General features: G+C 35.5%; 1 protein-coding gene across 3 annotated transcripts in view; it reads right to left on the bottom strand.

The window, feature by feature from the left end:
• The window catches only part of LOC141288182 (A disintegrin and metalloproteinase with thrombospondin motifs 2), a 199,859-nt gene that overhangs the window by 119,772 nt on the left and 63,291 nt on the right, over positions 1-16,796 (bottom strand). For all 3 annotated transcript variants that reach the window (XM_073820280.1, XM_073820282.1, XM_073820281.1), the window contains exon 3: positions 4,189-4,360. In XM_073820280.1, the coding sequence (XP_073676381.1) occupies positions 4,189-4,360 (172 nt within the window). The remainder of the gene's footprint in view (positions 1-4,188; positions 4,361-16,796) is intronic.

Below are 16,796 nucleotides of genomic sequence, written 5' to 3'. Positions count from 1 at the left end.
CTCCATACACCATAATAATGACAAAGCAAAAACCAGATTTGCAAATTTTACAAATTTATTAAAAATAAAACACTGAAATAAGGACATTGCATAAGTATTCATACCCTTAACTCAGTAGTTGAAGCACCTTTACAGCCTCAAGTCTTTTTGGGTATGATGTGACAAGCTTTGCACATCTGCATTTGGCAATTATCTGCCATTCTTTGCCTCACCTTTTCACCTCTAAAGCTCTGTGAGCTTCGATGGGGGCTGGCAAACATTTTCTAGAGTCCTAGTTGTTCCAATCGTCTTCCATTATGGATAATGGAGGCTACATGCTTCTGTGAACCTTCAATGCAGCAGATTTTTTTCTGAACTCTTCCCTAGATCATTGCCTTAACGCAAGTCTGTCACTGAGCTCTACAGGCAGTTATCTTGACCTCAGGACTTGATTTTTGCTCTGATATGAATTTTCAGCTGTTAGACCTTTTAGAGAGGTGTGTGCCTGTCTAAATCATACTCATTCAAATGAATTTGCTACAGTTTAACTCCACTCGAAGTGCAGTAACATCTAGAAGCAATATAAATGCTCCTGAGCTAAATTTCGAGTGTCCCAGAAAAGGGTATGAATACTTATGCAACGGGATATTTTCAGTTTTAAAAAAAGTAATTTAAAGCAGTTTAACATAATGCTGCAACAAAACAAAATGTGAAAAGAATGAAGGGGTATGAATACTCTTGCAAGGCACTGTAAATGTAAAATGTGACTAATGTATATATGATAAAAAAGATAACTGCAAAACAAATAGTAAAGTTTATTTAATATAATGTACCTAGTAAAGCGTGTTCCATGAAGATGTTTTGTAAATTTCCTACTGTAAATATATAAAAATTAATTTTTGATTAGTAATATGCATTGCTAAGAATTTCATATGGACAACTTTAAAGGCAATTTTCTCAATATTTGGATTTTTCTGCACCCTCAGACTCCAGATTTCCAAATAGTTGTATCTCGGCCAAATATTGTCCGATCCTAATAAACCATACATCAGTGGAAAGTGTATTTATTCAGCCTTTATTGACCTTTATGACTGGTTTTGTGGTCCAGAGCCACATTTAACAATAAGGTTCCAATTTGTGTAACTATATTCAAGGCATTAACTAACATTAATAATGAGCAATACCTTTGTTACAGTATTTATTAATTTTTGTCAAAATAAGTTAATAAAAATACAACTGTTCATTGTCAGTCCATGTTAGTTCGGGTCCATTAAATAACAATAATAAAATAATAAAAACAACTTTATAGTCAATAAAATATAAAGAAGAATTTAGTTAATAAAAAAACAACTGATTTTAAATATTGTATTAGTAAATGTTGGAATCATAAACTAAGATTAATAAATGCTTTAAAAGTATTTAATTGTTAGTTTATGTTAATTAACAAATAGAACCTTATTGTAAATTGTTTCCCAAAAAAAAAAAAAAACAGTACTACATTATAGAATCTGGGAATATAAAAACATGTTGATAAAAATAAAATATATTTCACAAAAACAGTGCAACATAAAATGCAATTATTTATTTTAAACACTTATTAATTCAAAGGTAAAAATATCCATTTTCCATCAATAACCAGGAAGTGAGGACCAGACAATTATTTGTTTTCATTTCAATTAATGAAATGAATCTGTTATCTGCTTCTGTATTCATTTCATAATCAAATATTATTTATGTGTCCCTTTTAATTTGAATGTTTTTAGTGAGCAGCTACTGTAAATGGTTTGTTAGGAAGAACAGCCAATTATTAACTGCATAATTGTTTATTTACATGTGCAACAGTTATTTTTTCCCATATGGCTGCCACTCTTCTGACAAGAAATGGAACCAAATGTTGTTTTTTAGTAAATCATGCTAAAACATGCTGACTGTGTGTGTTGCTTTCAGCCTGAAATGAAGCATGACTTTTATCTATTTTTCAACAAAACCAAATCCCTATAAAAGGACTATAAAGACATGTTTAATTAAACAGATCCTTAAAACAAAAACAACATTAAGTCACTAATATTCAGAGGGCTTTACACAACAGATGTACTGACATGCAGCATGGGTTCAGAGAGTGCAATAGCTTTGCAATGAACACATGATAAGTGGAGAAAAATACAGCTGAAACTTGACTAAGCCTTGTGCACGCAGAGAGCAATTGAAGAAAGGTTTTGAATTGATTTTCTACCTCCTGAATAGGTACATGACCAAATGGCGCTAACAACATCTGCATGGCAGAGCTACAAAATGTCTTGTAAGCATTCAATTGACAGAAAACTTGTATTCATAGTACATCAAGCCATTTTTTCTGAAAAAAAGATGTGTATATATGTTTATATATATATATATATATATATATATATATATATATATATATATATATATATATATATATGTATAAAGCAATGGTATGTTAGTGCCACATGAAAAAATAAAAAATCTAAACTTACGAGATCAAAGACATAGTATTTTAGGAATAAAGTTTTATTTTGAGAGTATAGCCTGCACATGCAAATGGCCCGGATTGGGAGCACCAGGAGAAGTTGCTAGGCCACCGGAATTTATTTGAATATATGTGATATTACTAGCAGAAATCATACCATGTGTTATACTCGCAGGGACAGTTCGCATGGAAATAATATTGCGCACCAGCCACACAATAATAGCAATAAGCTTTGTGCTTTTTGTACTTTTAGTACAAATTTAAGTCTCAGCTTTCAAAATCTGTTTATTTTATTGTGAAACCCAAACAATGTGTCTTACAACAATGTGTTTTTCATGCTCTTTAATGTGGCGGGACAGATCGCTGTATTCATGTGAATCAGTCATCTTTTTGATTACAATGAGACATTGGTTTCATTAAATTATACAGTTTTCTTTGTGAAAATTCCACCATCTACTCCGCAAAAACGTAGCTGACGTCCAGTCTTTCATTCCTCACATGTACTTAATTAAAAACAACGATAAAATGTTTTAAAGGTTGAAGTGGACTCTAACTTGTTAACGTAAGTTATATTGTTGCCTTTTCTGAGATATATAAGTGACAAGCTGTTTTATTCATGGTATAATACAGTAAATGATTGGAAATAATATTTTCTATTCATTATTTGTAGCATGTCAGCCACCCAGTAATCACAATAATTTTGTGCTTTGCTGCTTTTAATACAACACAGCTCAGCTTTCAAATTCTGTCAGTTTTATCACGAAATACAAATTATAAATGTGTTTTCCTCTTTATTTTAAGTTTATAGCATGATATAAACGTGAAGGAACATCAGAAGGAATGAAAAAACAGCATAGCTTAATTTAATGAAACAAATGTCTCATTGTAATCGGAAAGATGACTGATTCACATGCCGCTTAAACTGAGGCGAATACAGCAATCTGTCTTGCCACATTAAAGAGCGTGAAAAACACTTTATTTTTATATACATATTGTTTATATTTCGCTATAAAACTGGCGGATTTTGAAAGCTGAGATTTTGGAATATCTCCCAGTGCTCCCAATCCGAGCCATTTGTACGCGCAATAGGCTAGAATATACTCTCAAAACATTTTAACTTTAATCTCGTAATTGTTACGAATTAATTCTCGTAAATTTGACTTTATTCTTAAAATATTTTGGCTTTATTCTCGAAACACTTTGACTTTATTCTCCTAATTTTGACTTTATTCTCTTATATTGTTTGAATTTATTCTTGAAATTTCAACTTTAATCTCATAAGAATCTCATATATTTTTTTTATGTGGCACTAAAACGCAGTCATAATATATAAATATTTAAAAACAAAACAGTTTGAGCAATTCAATAACTTTTACTCAGTGCCTGTTTCATAACCTGTTTCATAAATGAATTAAAGGTAGACAACACTCTCTTTCTTCGACGTGGCACTTCATTGCAAGCAATATGACACATGATGTTGGACTCAGCTGGGCAGTCAGTGGACGATGATCCAAACAGTAAAACCCAGGCTGACCAGAGGCCTCCTCTGACTCTTTGGGTTAACAATGCATGTCCACCACATGAACCATTAGTTATAACCTATTATAAACTATTTTGCAAACGCTCTTCAAAACTGCTAGGATTGAAATACTTTAGAAACTCCAAAATATTAAACAATGCAGGCTAACATAAACACTGAACAGCTGCTGAACAGGACTAACCTTTAGAGTGGAAGTCTGCAGCTAGTGAGCTAACGGGAGGCTTCTTCACGGCGGCGGAACGGTACACAATGTGAGAACGGCCACTGTCCTCTTCTTCCTGCTCGATCACATGATGTCCCGTTTCCACTGGCTCAATGAAAAACTCCTCCTGCTCAGTTCTGATCATCCCTGCCTGTGAGAAGAAACAAAAAAGATAAATACAGTGTGCCAAACTTACAATGCCATTCCACAGGATAAACAAAGGCGTTCTTCAAGTTAATATCTGATATACTCCAGACATCTTGTGATAAATTGAACAACACAGAGAATAAAGGACCCATGCCAGGTGTTGTTGGGTTGACTCCCTTGCTGATGAGAAAAGAGGAAGACGTTTCCAGTTCTTTTTTCTGGCCTTAAGAAAGCAACTTAACTCATCTACTTGTCTATTTAATTCATTCTTTGAAAAAACAGGTCATTGAAAAGGGCAGAGACTGCACAACCAACACTAGCATGTGCAAAAAAGAGGCAAAACAATATTTATAATGCATTAATTTTGTGTTAAATAGGCATTTATACAATCATAACCCTATATGGACAGTTTCAGCCATTTTACAGCTACTGGATGAGTAGAGCTTAATCAAATAGTAAATCCATCTAAATAACAAATAGCAATATTGTAACTGTTTTCTATTTTTAGTGTCACATGAACCTTCAGAAATCATTCTAAACATTCTAATATGATTTTGTGCTCAAGGAACATTATACATTATCAATGTTAAAAAACAGTTATAATATTTTTTGTGGATAAAAAAAATCCTTCTGACCCCAAACTTTTGAACAGTAGCGTATACTGTAAACAATGAGACAACTGCCATTTAAAAGAATTCAACGAGAAAAAAACTAAAGAAAATGAATCATGCCCAAAAGGAAATTACCTACACTTAGTGAACCAATGAAATCTTTAGGCCACACTATTCTTCTGTGTATTCAATCTTGATTCTAGCTAATTTTACACCACGATTTCCATTTTAGCACCTTTTTATTCCTAATACGGGCCCCTGCACAATGCAGAACCCTCCTCCGGGCAAACTTTAACACATAGCGCTAAAATCCTCTTTCCAGCTTTCAGACTCTAAAAGGTTTAGTGTACCCCTAGGCCCCGTTTCACCTGCTCTGAGACACATTACTCCCACCGATAGCCACCCTAAGTCAGTCAAATCTCAATTTTATTTCCACACCTGATTTAGGATCAGTTCTTCTAACGCCAGCTGCATCTTAAACACAAGGACATTTATAACAGGAGTGGCTCTGAATCAGCTGTGGCACATATGAGACAGAAACTGGATTTCAGAAGCACCCCAGAGAGTGATACGCCACAATGATTCCCAGAGGAGACGGGATCATCTGTCTCTTCTTATGGCTGGAATACCATTGCAGATGTGCGTGGGGTGGACCACTGCGTGACTCTACAGGTAAGTAGTCGTGGGTTTGGCTGACGCTTGCAGACACCTGTCATTAAAATATTAGCACATTAAGCCCAGATTTTTTCCCACAAATGTCTTAGTTAGACATTTTTCCTCTTTCATATGAACATACTATGTCATGCTGCAATTCTGATTATGTTTTATATAAATATAATAACTTTAGTAACCGGTGGGGACATATATCTTCAAAAGTTTTGCCCAGTGCTCATTTAAGATATATTAAAGTAAGATCTTGGTCATGTTTTGGGCTGTCTGAGGAACAAAATTGTGGTTGGCTAAACTGATCCAGGATTTCCAGAGCAAGAATCTTGACAACATTTGTGTTTGTTCCTATCATTTCCAGTCAGGTAGGTGAAATATTAGGCTAATTTTTTAATTAATACTGCTTGTACATATCTTTACCACCCATTAACTTTAGTTTGCCAAAATATTGTGCCCTTTCCTGCTTACTAGGTCCTTCTATATATGATTTAGCAGCTTCCACACATTTTTTCCGTGATTTAGACAGCATAAATAAGCAGAACAACATATACAGTAGTACAGCTATGCTGTTGTTTACATCCGAGTATCGCACATCCAGGTAACTGACCAAATCGTGACATAAGTGCAAATCCTTAATTAGACTTCAGTAACTGATAAAATCAATAATCAACCATAAAAAACAAGCAACAACAAATTTCATTATCAATTAATTCGGTCTTTGAGAAATCGACTCCACTCCACTTCACATTATTAAAGTGCCCCTATTATGCCATGTTAAAGGTAGTTAATATTGTTGTAATAGTCTCTTAAAACAGGTTTACATGTATGCAAGTTCAAAAAACACTTTAGTATTCTCAAAAATTTGATTTAATTTTACCCCGTTTCTAAATTATTCGTAAACGACTCGTGTGAAGCAGTTCGAAGAATCAGTCTCTCTAAACCCCTCCTTTCCGTGAGCCCTCACTGCTGTGATTGGTCAGATGGTGCAGTCCTTTTGGATTGGTCTACCGCTTCAGCGCAAAACGAAACGCCCATTGGCATAACTGAATGACAGCTGTGGAGACCTGTTAATGCATAGAAAAGATAGCCTCGATTTTACCCTATCAATTCGAGCCGGAGTCTGACGATGAAACGGTTGAAGTGGTACATAGACAAGAAACTGTTTTGCAAGCACGACTGGAGCAGGACGTTTCTCAGTGGGTGTCATATTATAACTGTGGGAAGTGCTTGCAATTTGCTTTTGTAAGCGAACCGGGCACACCTCTACGTTGTGAACTTCAACACTGTAACGTACAACCCATAACACTGCGTTAAGCCATCGTTTATCATTATCATTACTTAAACTAATAAGGCAGACAGACAGTCAAGCTGCATCAATCACAATTTTTAGACTACATTGCACTCACAGCTGAACAACAGAACTACAGAAACGCAAGTTAGCCGCTTACCAAGACATGTGCGGGGTTGTTACACACCATAACGTACACAAAGACGTATTTTGAACGATCGCTAGAAAATACAATCATCAATTATTAATCATACTTACAGGTAGAAGTTCAGAGGAGCAAGCCGGTCCAAATAAACTGGGCACTGATCCATTTTTTAAAACCAAGCGTTTGGTGAATCTCGCGTTGTAACGTTACGCCCCAAGATTGGAAAAACAGTCATCAGTAAAATGACGCGAACACAACACAAGATTGGCATTGGACTGCTGAGGTGTTGAAAAAATTAATGTTAACCACTCATTCTTGGTAGTTTCATCTTTCGGAAGGGCATATAAAACAAATTCACTCTCACAGCGCAGGGCGTCTTCTTGACATGACGTAACGTTAATCCACGTGAAAATGGTAGGCCTACTGTTTGTGGGCGGGCAAGTTGTTCGCGAAATTGAACGTGGGCGGACATTACGCAAATGTGTAGCTCGTGACGTGTGGCCGTTACAGAAAAAAGATTCGAATTGCTGACGACTCGTTTAGGCGAATGTGAGCCGACTCTTTTTTTTGTTAGACAAAAACTTCATTTATAGTGCACTGTCGGCGTCACAACTTTGCAGATAGTTTATGTTCACATACAGCTACATGACACACTACATGAAATATCATATTTGAAAAGGCATAATAGGGGCACTTTAAAAAACGCATTTCTACAGACATAATACATATATATAATACAGGTTTCGGGTGAGGAAAAGCACAAGACCCAAGTAGTATAAACACAAGAATGATTCATTTTCAGTACGTGAACTTCTTCTGTTTTGTTTTTGCCGGCTCTTGAAGCTCCACCCTCTTCTGAAAAGGGGGGCGGGAGCACCAGCTCATTTGCATTTAAAGGGACAAACACAAAAACAGTGCTTTTTGGTTCATAATCTAAAAGTGGCAAATTTAACAAGCTATAAAAAAATTAGCTAAAATTTCACATAAACACTCTGGGAACATCAGAGACGTACCTCTTGTAAAAAGGGGCATAATAGGTCACCTTTAAACTTCACGCAAACCGAACATTAGTGTGCACATGTGCGTCAAGCAGACAGAACGTGAAAATAGGAGCACATTATTTTGTGACAAAAACAATAGACATTTTATTTTTAAAAATATAAATTGTATTTAATTAATTATGAGTTGTTAAAATAGCAGTGAGTTAGTTTAATACTCTTAGACTACGTGACAGATTGATGGTTATTCATTCTGATAATTATTCATTCGGTTCTCGTTTATTGTTCTAGGCTGAAGTTACCCTACTACTCACTGCAATCAGATGCTGCTGTGCGACAATTCTCCCCGCCGCCACACAACACAAGTTGTAATCCCTTGATAGCTAATTGGTCAGTGTGCGTAAACCACCCAAGCATCAGTGGCTTAGGATAAGTGCATGTCAGCTGTAGCTTTTACACGGGTCACTGCAAATGACGGTTTCTTGACATGATTCACACCGAAAGGAGACTGAGGAGGGAGCCGTCACCGCCCAAGCTGAGCACAGTTGGAGTTTGCTGAGCAAAAATGTGCTAAAAGATCCATATGTCAGCCTGAGTTATGTAAGCCATCTCAGAAGGGCATCTACCCTGGATGACCTTCTCTAGGATGAGAAGGAAAAGAGGAGACAGAAACAGATAGAAAGAGGAAAAGGAAAGAAGAGGAAGGAAAGGTGGAAGGTAGAAGAACGAAGGCCAGAGGGCAAGATGTATCCTGTCAGGAGGGTGAAAGAGTAGCACCTGATGCTAGTGACAGGAGAGTGAAAGATAAAAACGTCAAGCGGAGGTGCTAACACGCAGTGTCAGGTAATCTTTCTCTCTCACGCTCGCTCTTGCACTCTCTAGGTCCTTGCTCCAAAACAAGCGTTCGGAAAATTGCTTTCACTCTCCTTAATTCCATCTGTCTGTTTAGACAACTGGTAATTACCAGTCTTGCTGACTGCATCTATGCAGTGTCCATAAGGGAAATCTCACATCACACACATACACACACACAAGCATAAATTCATGCCCCAGGCATGCTCCACATGCACGCTGTCATTGTCTGTCCTCTCACGTTGGCATCTTAGACAGGAATGGCTGAATGATCTGGTGGTGAGCATGGACTGAGAATAACATGATTTTTTAATGTTGCATGAACTTTTGTGGCTCCTGCATAAGATTAGACGTTATAAGCATATAGTTATCATCAAAAAGTGTGACAGGTTATATTTAAAATTAAACTTATTATGTTATATTATACACACACACACACACACACACATACACTTATCAGAAGTTTGGAATCACTGGATTTATTTGATTAAAAATACAGTAAAAACTGTAATATTGTGAAACATTATTACAATTTAAAATAGCTGTTTTCTATTTTAAAATTAATTTATTTCTTCAATGGCAAAACTGAATTTTTAGCAGCCATTACTCCAGTCTTCAGTGTCACATGATCCTTCAGAAATCATTTTAATATGCTGACTTCGTGGTTAAAAAAATTCTCAAAACTATTGATTTTTTATATATATATTATATTTTATTATAAACTTTTTAATCTATTTATATAAATTATAATCTATTTTTGTGAAAAAAGTGATACATGTTGATCAGAAAATGACAATAAGGACATTTATAATGCTACAAAAGATTTATGTTTGAAATACTGTTCTTCTGAACTTTCTATTCATGTATCACAGATTTTAAAAACATATTAAGAAGCAAAAAACATTTTCAACACTGATAATAATTAAAACCATTATTAGCAATTGAGCACTAAATGGAGAGCAAAACTGATTTTGAAAAAAATCTTAATTACTCAAATGTGCAGTCAAACCAAAAATTATTTAGACACCAGATATAATATTTGATATTTACTAGTGGGTGCAGGACACTATAGTATGTAAGTGAGGATAGCAAAATAAAGTAAACTGTGACATATTATACCCCCAAAAAATCATACAGTGGACTACCAGTAAAATTGATAAATATTGGGACCAAAAATTGGATTTGACACTTTGACCTGACTATGTTTTGTTACATACTTTCCTATCTGACATTATTAAGATGAATTTGTTCTGACACAGTTTAACTCTTGAGTTTGTGTCATACAGTATTTTATTACCATTTTCTAAACTACGGCAAATAAACTGTGAAAATGTGATACATTTTGAAGGTGTCTGAATACATTTTGGTTTGACTGTAATTCATTTGGGATTATCAAGATAAATTTGTTAAGAGACAGTTTAACTCTGAGTTCTTGTCATATTTTATAACGATTTTCTAAACTATAGCAAATAAACTATGATAATGTAAGAAAAGTTGAAGGTGTCTAAATTTGGTTTGACTGTATACTGATTTGGTTTGATTAGAATTGCAGTATTAAATCCAATTATAAAATTATTTGTCTTTATATCATGCTTAATATTCTCACATTTTATGAATGGGTATTTATGCATCAAAATACATAGCTATTGCTTTTATATTTTAGGAAAGGGGCTCTAAACCGAACTATATTTACAAAAAGAAAGAGTTTGTTTACAGAACACTAAAAACAACCAAAAATAGTCATGTTTGTTTAAATAACATTCTCTGGCCATATTTAATACATATCAGACTTGAAATAATGTGCCCGTTAAATATGGCTAGGGCAACATATGCAAACAATTATGGTCTAGCGCTGTCAGTGCTGTGAGTTATGACTGAGGCTTCTGTGCCTGGTATAATGAAGGTCTACGGATGGACTGGCTGTGATTTACTGCTCTTGTGTTATAAATCAAGTTTTCATCTGCCTATTTAGAAACACAGGTGATGCAGCTCACAGAACCTGTCAAAGTTCAGAGAGACAAACTGGCTATCAAAAAGAGTTCAAAAGAGATGCCAGTTTTGTGAAACGGAGTCTGTAATTCAGCTGCATTTCTGAGAAACTCCTGAGAGAAGGCGTACTGTCTGTGTTTGCGTGTCTCTCTCGGTTCATCCCTTCATCTCTAGGCCTTGCTGATGGATCTACACTGTGGCTCCTGCTCTGGAATACCAAACAGAGGAAGTGTGGAGCGCACTGCGAGAGAGGAAAGATGACGCGAGGGACTCTGAGACACGGACGTATCGATCGTTGAAGGGAGAGGCAAGGAAGGGAGAGGGGACCGGACAAGTCTGTGCTGTCCCTTCAGCTCTCAGAGGAGATGCTGAATAAAACATCAGAGGCCTGCTGGAGCCGAAAGAACAGTGTGTTCACTTCCAAGACGGGATTTAGGAGACGAAGACAGAGCGGGCAGGTAGAAACAGAGCAAGGGCTAAAATGGCTGCTCGTCTTGGGTCTTCTCTGTTTGCTCACTTCTTCAAGTTCACTGGATGAGGGCAAAGCAATTTAGAAGAGAGCCAAAGAGGTCTGACAGGATGGATAGAGAGCCAAACCCTAAAAGTCAAAGACAGTCAAACCGTCAATACAGTCAAGCATTTTAGCTTAGTTCATGACTTGTGAAACGAGAAAACTTTGTGCTCAAAACTCCTTGTTGCTGCAAATTTACATTTTTGATTAATTTATTTAGTGTTTTAATATTTGTTTCTTTTATACTGTTTGAAAAATAATATATACACAGGTTTGGGGGCGGTATGATTTATTTTTGATGTTTTGATGTTTTTTAAATCAGTCTTATGCTCACTAAAGCTGCATTTATTTGATCAAAAATACAGTAAAAACAGAAATATTGTGAAATATTATTGCAATTCAAGATAGCTGTTTTTTTTTTTATTTTAATATATTTTAAAATCTAATTCATTCCAGTGATGACAAATCTGAATTTTCAGCAGGCATTACTCCAGTCTTCAGTGTCACATGATCCTTCAGAATTCGCCGTTCTGATTTAGTACTAATACAATGTATGGGTCAAAATTATCAATTTTTCTAATATGCAAAAAATCATTAGCCTATTAAGTAAACATCATGTTCTTTAAAGATATTTTGCAAATTTCCTACTGTAAATATATCAGAACTTAATTTTTGATTAGTAATATGCGTTGCTAAGAACTTTATTTGGACAACTTTAAAGGCACAAGTATATTTTTATATACTATTTCACAATAATAGTTGTCTCTCTGCCAAATACTGTCCTCTCCAACAAACCATACATCAACAGAAAACTTATTAATTCATTATTTCAGATTATGTATAAATCTCAATAAAAAAAAAACTGACCCTGGTCCAGGGTCACATATGTTGAAAACAGGTGTATATTCCTTAATATTCCTGTGGAAAACATGATGCATTTTTTCAAGATAAAAAGTTCAAAAGAACAGCATTTACTTGAAATAGAAATCCTTTGCCACACTATACATTTCTGTTATTTTCCACAAGCTGGTATCTTCATGAAAGGCCTGTAACATACTTTGGTTAAAATTCCTCAACGGTCATGTAAAACAACACCCTTTTTACCTCATCAGAAACAGCTCTGTTCACAGCAACCCGTTTTGGTGCATGTCTCTTTAAATGAAAGCCAATTTGCAAATAATTATTAGGTATTAGGTTTTTTTTTTTTTCCATGCATGACTAGGTGTTAACCATATTTCCTAATAAATTAGAGAATAAATACTGCAGTATATTGGCTTCCATTGACCGGACTAGTATTAACCCAGGTTTGATTGGTCTCACAAAATGCTGCTGTTCACAAAGAAGTGACAGTGGCACTCATAATTGTAATGAGGTGAAGAAATCAGAATTCATGACTTGCAGTCAAAATACACAACACTTTATTGTGCATTCTTCATATTCCAGGACATGTTTGTGGCGGAGGTGGTGAAGCAAATTGCTTGTGTTGCCTCCTGCGGCTACAACTTTAGCCTGACCACATTTACATATGATGTAGTGATGCACCGAAATGAAAATTCTTGACCGAAACCGAAAACCGAAAGAATTATGTCAGTTATTAGTACCATTGCATTTATGGCTATGGCAGTGTACTAAATCTTACTGGAATCAAGGCATTGCAATTGCATAAATTAATATTAAAGTTTCAAAGAATAAATCAATTATATCAATTTAAACAATTATTATCAATCAAGTATTATATTACTTAAATAACATATACATATATTTTACTGCCTTTGTTTAAATTGTTTAAATTTTTTTAACACATTATCTTGTGAATCCATGAGTTCACATTTACAACTCTATGCGTTTCTCTTCCAGCAGGAGGCGCTATCAGAATGGTAGTACATTCGTAGTACATATTTCAGAATCGATTCTGAGCTTTTTTCTCCTTTTTTTTCCCGCATATGGCACGTGTGCGCTAGAGACGCTGCCGGCTTCATTGCACAGAATTTGCACTGTGAGACTCGTGCGCACTGCTTGACATTGTGTGCTTCCACCCGCCGTGTTTTACTTTAGATATGCTTTCATTTCTGCCGTCTGGAATGCAGTAGCCTACTATTAGATGCACTGACAGACTTTCGCGTGCGCTTTGTGTTTGTTCGTCCTAAAGCTCGATTGCAGATGCGGTTAAATGCACTTGCGTTTTCGAATAGTTTTAAACGAAATTGTACATACAGTCAGTTATGTTTTCAGAGCAGGACAAAACATGTGATATATCGAAATAGATCTGTGCATCAGTGGCGTTCCGTCCATAAGCTGCTAATGCTCCACATACCCAGGCTTTCAGAGAGAATGCGTTCACGTGTTAATTAATATAAACATGCTTATAAGTTGATCCCTTATTTGAGATAGAATCTTCCGGGCAAGCAGATTCTCCGCACCTTTCTCGACTCCTCAGAATTGATGCGCGTTCTCTGTTTTGCTGTCATGCACATGATTTCATTCGCGGGGTAAGCTGTCCGCAACGCGCACGCCCAAGCGGAAAAACGCGCTGTTGCTGCCAGATCCTGATTGCCGAAAATCATATTGTGTTTGATGCACAACTTACTCGACTAAATCAAATTAAAAAAAAAAAAAAAATCCTAACTGTATATTATCATAATTTCTCAACAATTCAAAATGTGAAAGTCCACTGAAAAAAATAGCCTATATAAAATGTCTATAATTTTTTAAAACAATAAACAGGAAAAAGAGGAAATATTAAAATATGATTTCGTCTCTGAATTTATTGGTTTCTAAATAATCTAAAGATATAATTATTTTTGGTATTACTGGTGGTTTTAGCACTCAGCATACCTGGTCAAAAAAAAAAAGTCACCGTTCGCCACTGCTGTGCATTAGTTTGTTAAAGCTGCCTGTCTATGATCTCATCAGTAATAATAAAACAGCAGTAATGCTGAGGAAAAAAAGAAAAACTATTGTCTGTAAACTTTCAGATACCTAAAGAACACTTATTTTAAATAAGTAATTGTTTTAAAAAGTACCTTGCTTATATAATTTAAAAAAATAAAGTAAAATTGGCACAAAATAAATTTGATATAAAACGTATATGAAAATGTAGCCATGTGCAGTACTATTGAAAACTAAGAATGTGAGCAATGTGATATTTAGTGGATAATGAAAACAGTAATTAAATTAAATTGAATCTTGAAACCAGTGAAGATTGACACACCTACTTTTACAGAGATTTCAACTATAAACAAAAAGCATAGAAACTACAATTTTACATGTTTTTAAAATTGTAAAGTTGTATTTGCACAGCAGAAGAATTAATTGGGGAAAAAATGTAGATCAAGAATCGTTTTGGAATCGGATCGTGACTCCCAGAATCGGATCGTGAAGTGCCTGAAGATTCCCACCCCTAATCTGTGGTCTACAGCACAACAGCTGCTCACTTGATGCCTTATTTGATAGAAACTTGTTTCTCCTTAATGAAATAGGCAGTTAGCGTTTGCACAAGGTGTAAAATCTTTTTGAAAGATGTAACACGATGGTTTCCATGGCACCGCCTATGGATTTCAAGGTGAGCAGGACCTAAAAAAAGACTAACCGTGACTTTGAGCAGTGGGGAGGCTGCCAGTTAGTGGCACATCACTATGACACATTAGATAAGACAACTTTCTGTATCAGGATGAAAAACACTGAAGAAATGAGAGGGGATAGATATTGCACCTTTTACACTGCGACCTCAGAAATACTAAAAACTTGCAAAAATGAAAAATCATAAAGCAATAAGCCACATGAGACCTTGCATTGAAGAAAGTGAACTCTTAAAACCATTGTCAGATAAAGTCAGATAAGGTGCAGCGACAAACATTGAAACCTTAATGGACCACTTTGAATATAGCCCATCCACTCAGATTTTCAAGTTGCAACTATTTATTTTAATACATGTTTTAATTTTAACTTTGTATCTTTGCAATGTAACTGTGGTCTAATATGCCACAAATCATTCCAGCCCTTAAATCCCATCTCATGCCTTTTGTAAGAGCTTACGAAGGCTTTATACTAAATGTTGTTAAGAAAGCGTGACCTGGGATTCAATAGCAATCAATTGGAAAATGTTGTGTTCAGCTTTAAGGTCTAATCCTGTTCTATCACATCTCTCTCAGCCTGTCAGAGACAATCTGATTTAAGACTGTCCCTGACCTTATGGCGACAGCGTAAGGGGAGAGAAGGAAGCACTATGGAAGACTAAGAATTAATTTAGAGACTTGAATACTGTTAGATGTACGACTGCAGTAATTATCTACGGTGAGAGAGTGATGCTTTGTGCATTCAGAAAACAAGGGAGGAGAGAGTGTGTCTCTCTGACTGAACAAGGCGGGGCATAAATATCTATTTGTCTCTCTCAGTCTGTCTGTCTCTTTCACACAGTCTCTCTCTCACACACACACACACACACACACACACACACACACACACACACACACACACACACACACACACACACAGGGGAATAAAACAATTCTGTAGGTGCAGACTGATGAACCTTGATTTTCAGACATAATAAAAAACAATGAGGTTAAATAACAGAAGAGGTGCAATTTTGAAATGCAGCCTTAAATTCTTCAGGGAATTTTCAGACTAAGTTCTTTCTAAGCTAAAAATAAAACTGTAATCAAATTGCAATATTTTTATTTTGTGTTTTGGCATGCTAAACAGGACAAATCTATTTGAAAAACATATTTTAACATGAAAAATGAAACAATTTAGCACATGAACGTGTTTAGAGAGTGTCATGGCAGACGCCCAAATCTACTGTAGTTTTATAAATAATAGGGCCTTCTGGTTTTGTGTCACAAAATGTACTGAATTTAGGCAAGAATGTACCTGTTTAGACTTCAAAAATGCAGTTTGTTAATAAAGATAACGTCTTTTTGTTTTTCTGGAATTTGCAGCTGGCTCTGATGCCTCTATAGTAGGGATGTGCATCTCTATAATTGAGGCCGATGTGGAATGCAGTATGGAATATGGTTCTGATAGTTCACTTTTATTTCTTCATATATAATATAGTGTATTTCTTAATATAATACAATGTGTGTGTGTTCGTGATGGTGATTAGTTTCATTTTTTCGCCATCAGATGGTGACAAGAGACTGTTTTTATGAGTGAGTCAGCAGTAAAGACTTTTATATTGAAAGAGACTGAAACAAGGTTGTAAACAAGGACACTGTCACATTGTGGCAGCCAACAAATGCACTGAGCAGTCAAATCACCCTTAACAGATGAAAGGATAGTAAGACAAAGATACCACTTTTCTCAGCGGACATTCAAACTAATGTTTTATTGTGAATATGAGATTGAGCTGAAGAATGAATGCTGTATCAGATTCAGGTAA

This window comes from Garra rufa, chromosome 16 (assembly GCF_049309525.1).
Source record: "Garra rufa chromosome 16, GarRuf1.0, whole genome shotgun sequence".
NCBI classification, from domain to species: Eukaryota; Metazoa; Chordata; class Actinopteri; order Cypriniformes; family Cyprinidae; genus Garra; species Garra rufa.
This window is presented reverse-complemented; position numbering and strand designations above follow the sequence as displayed.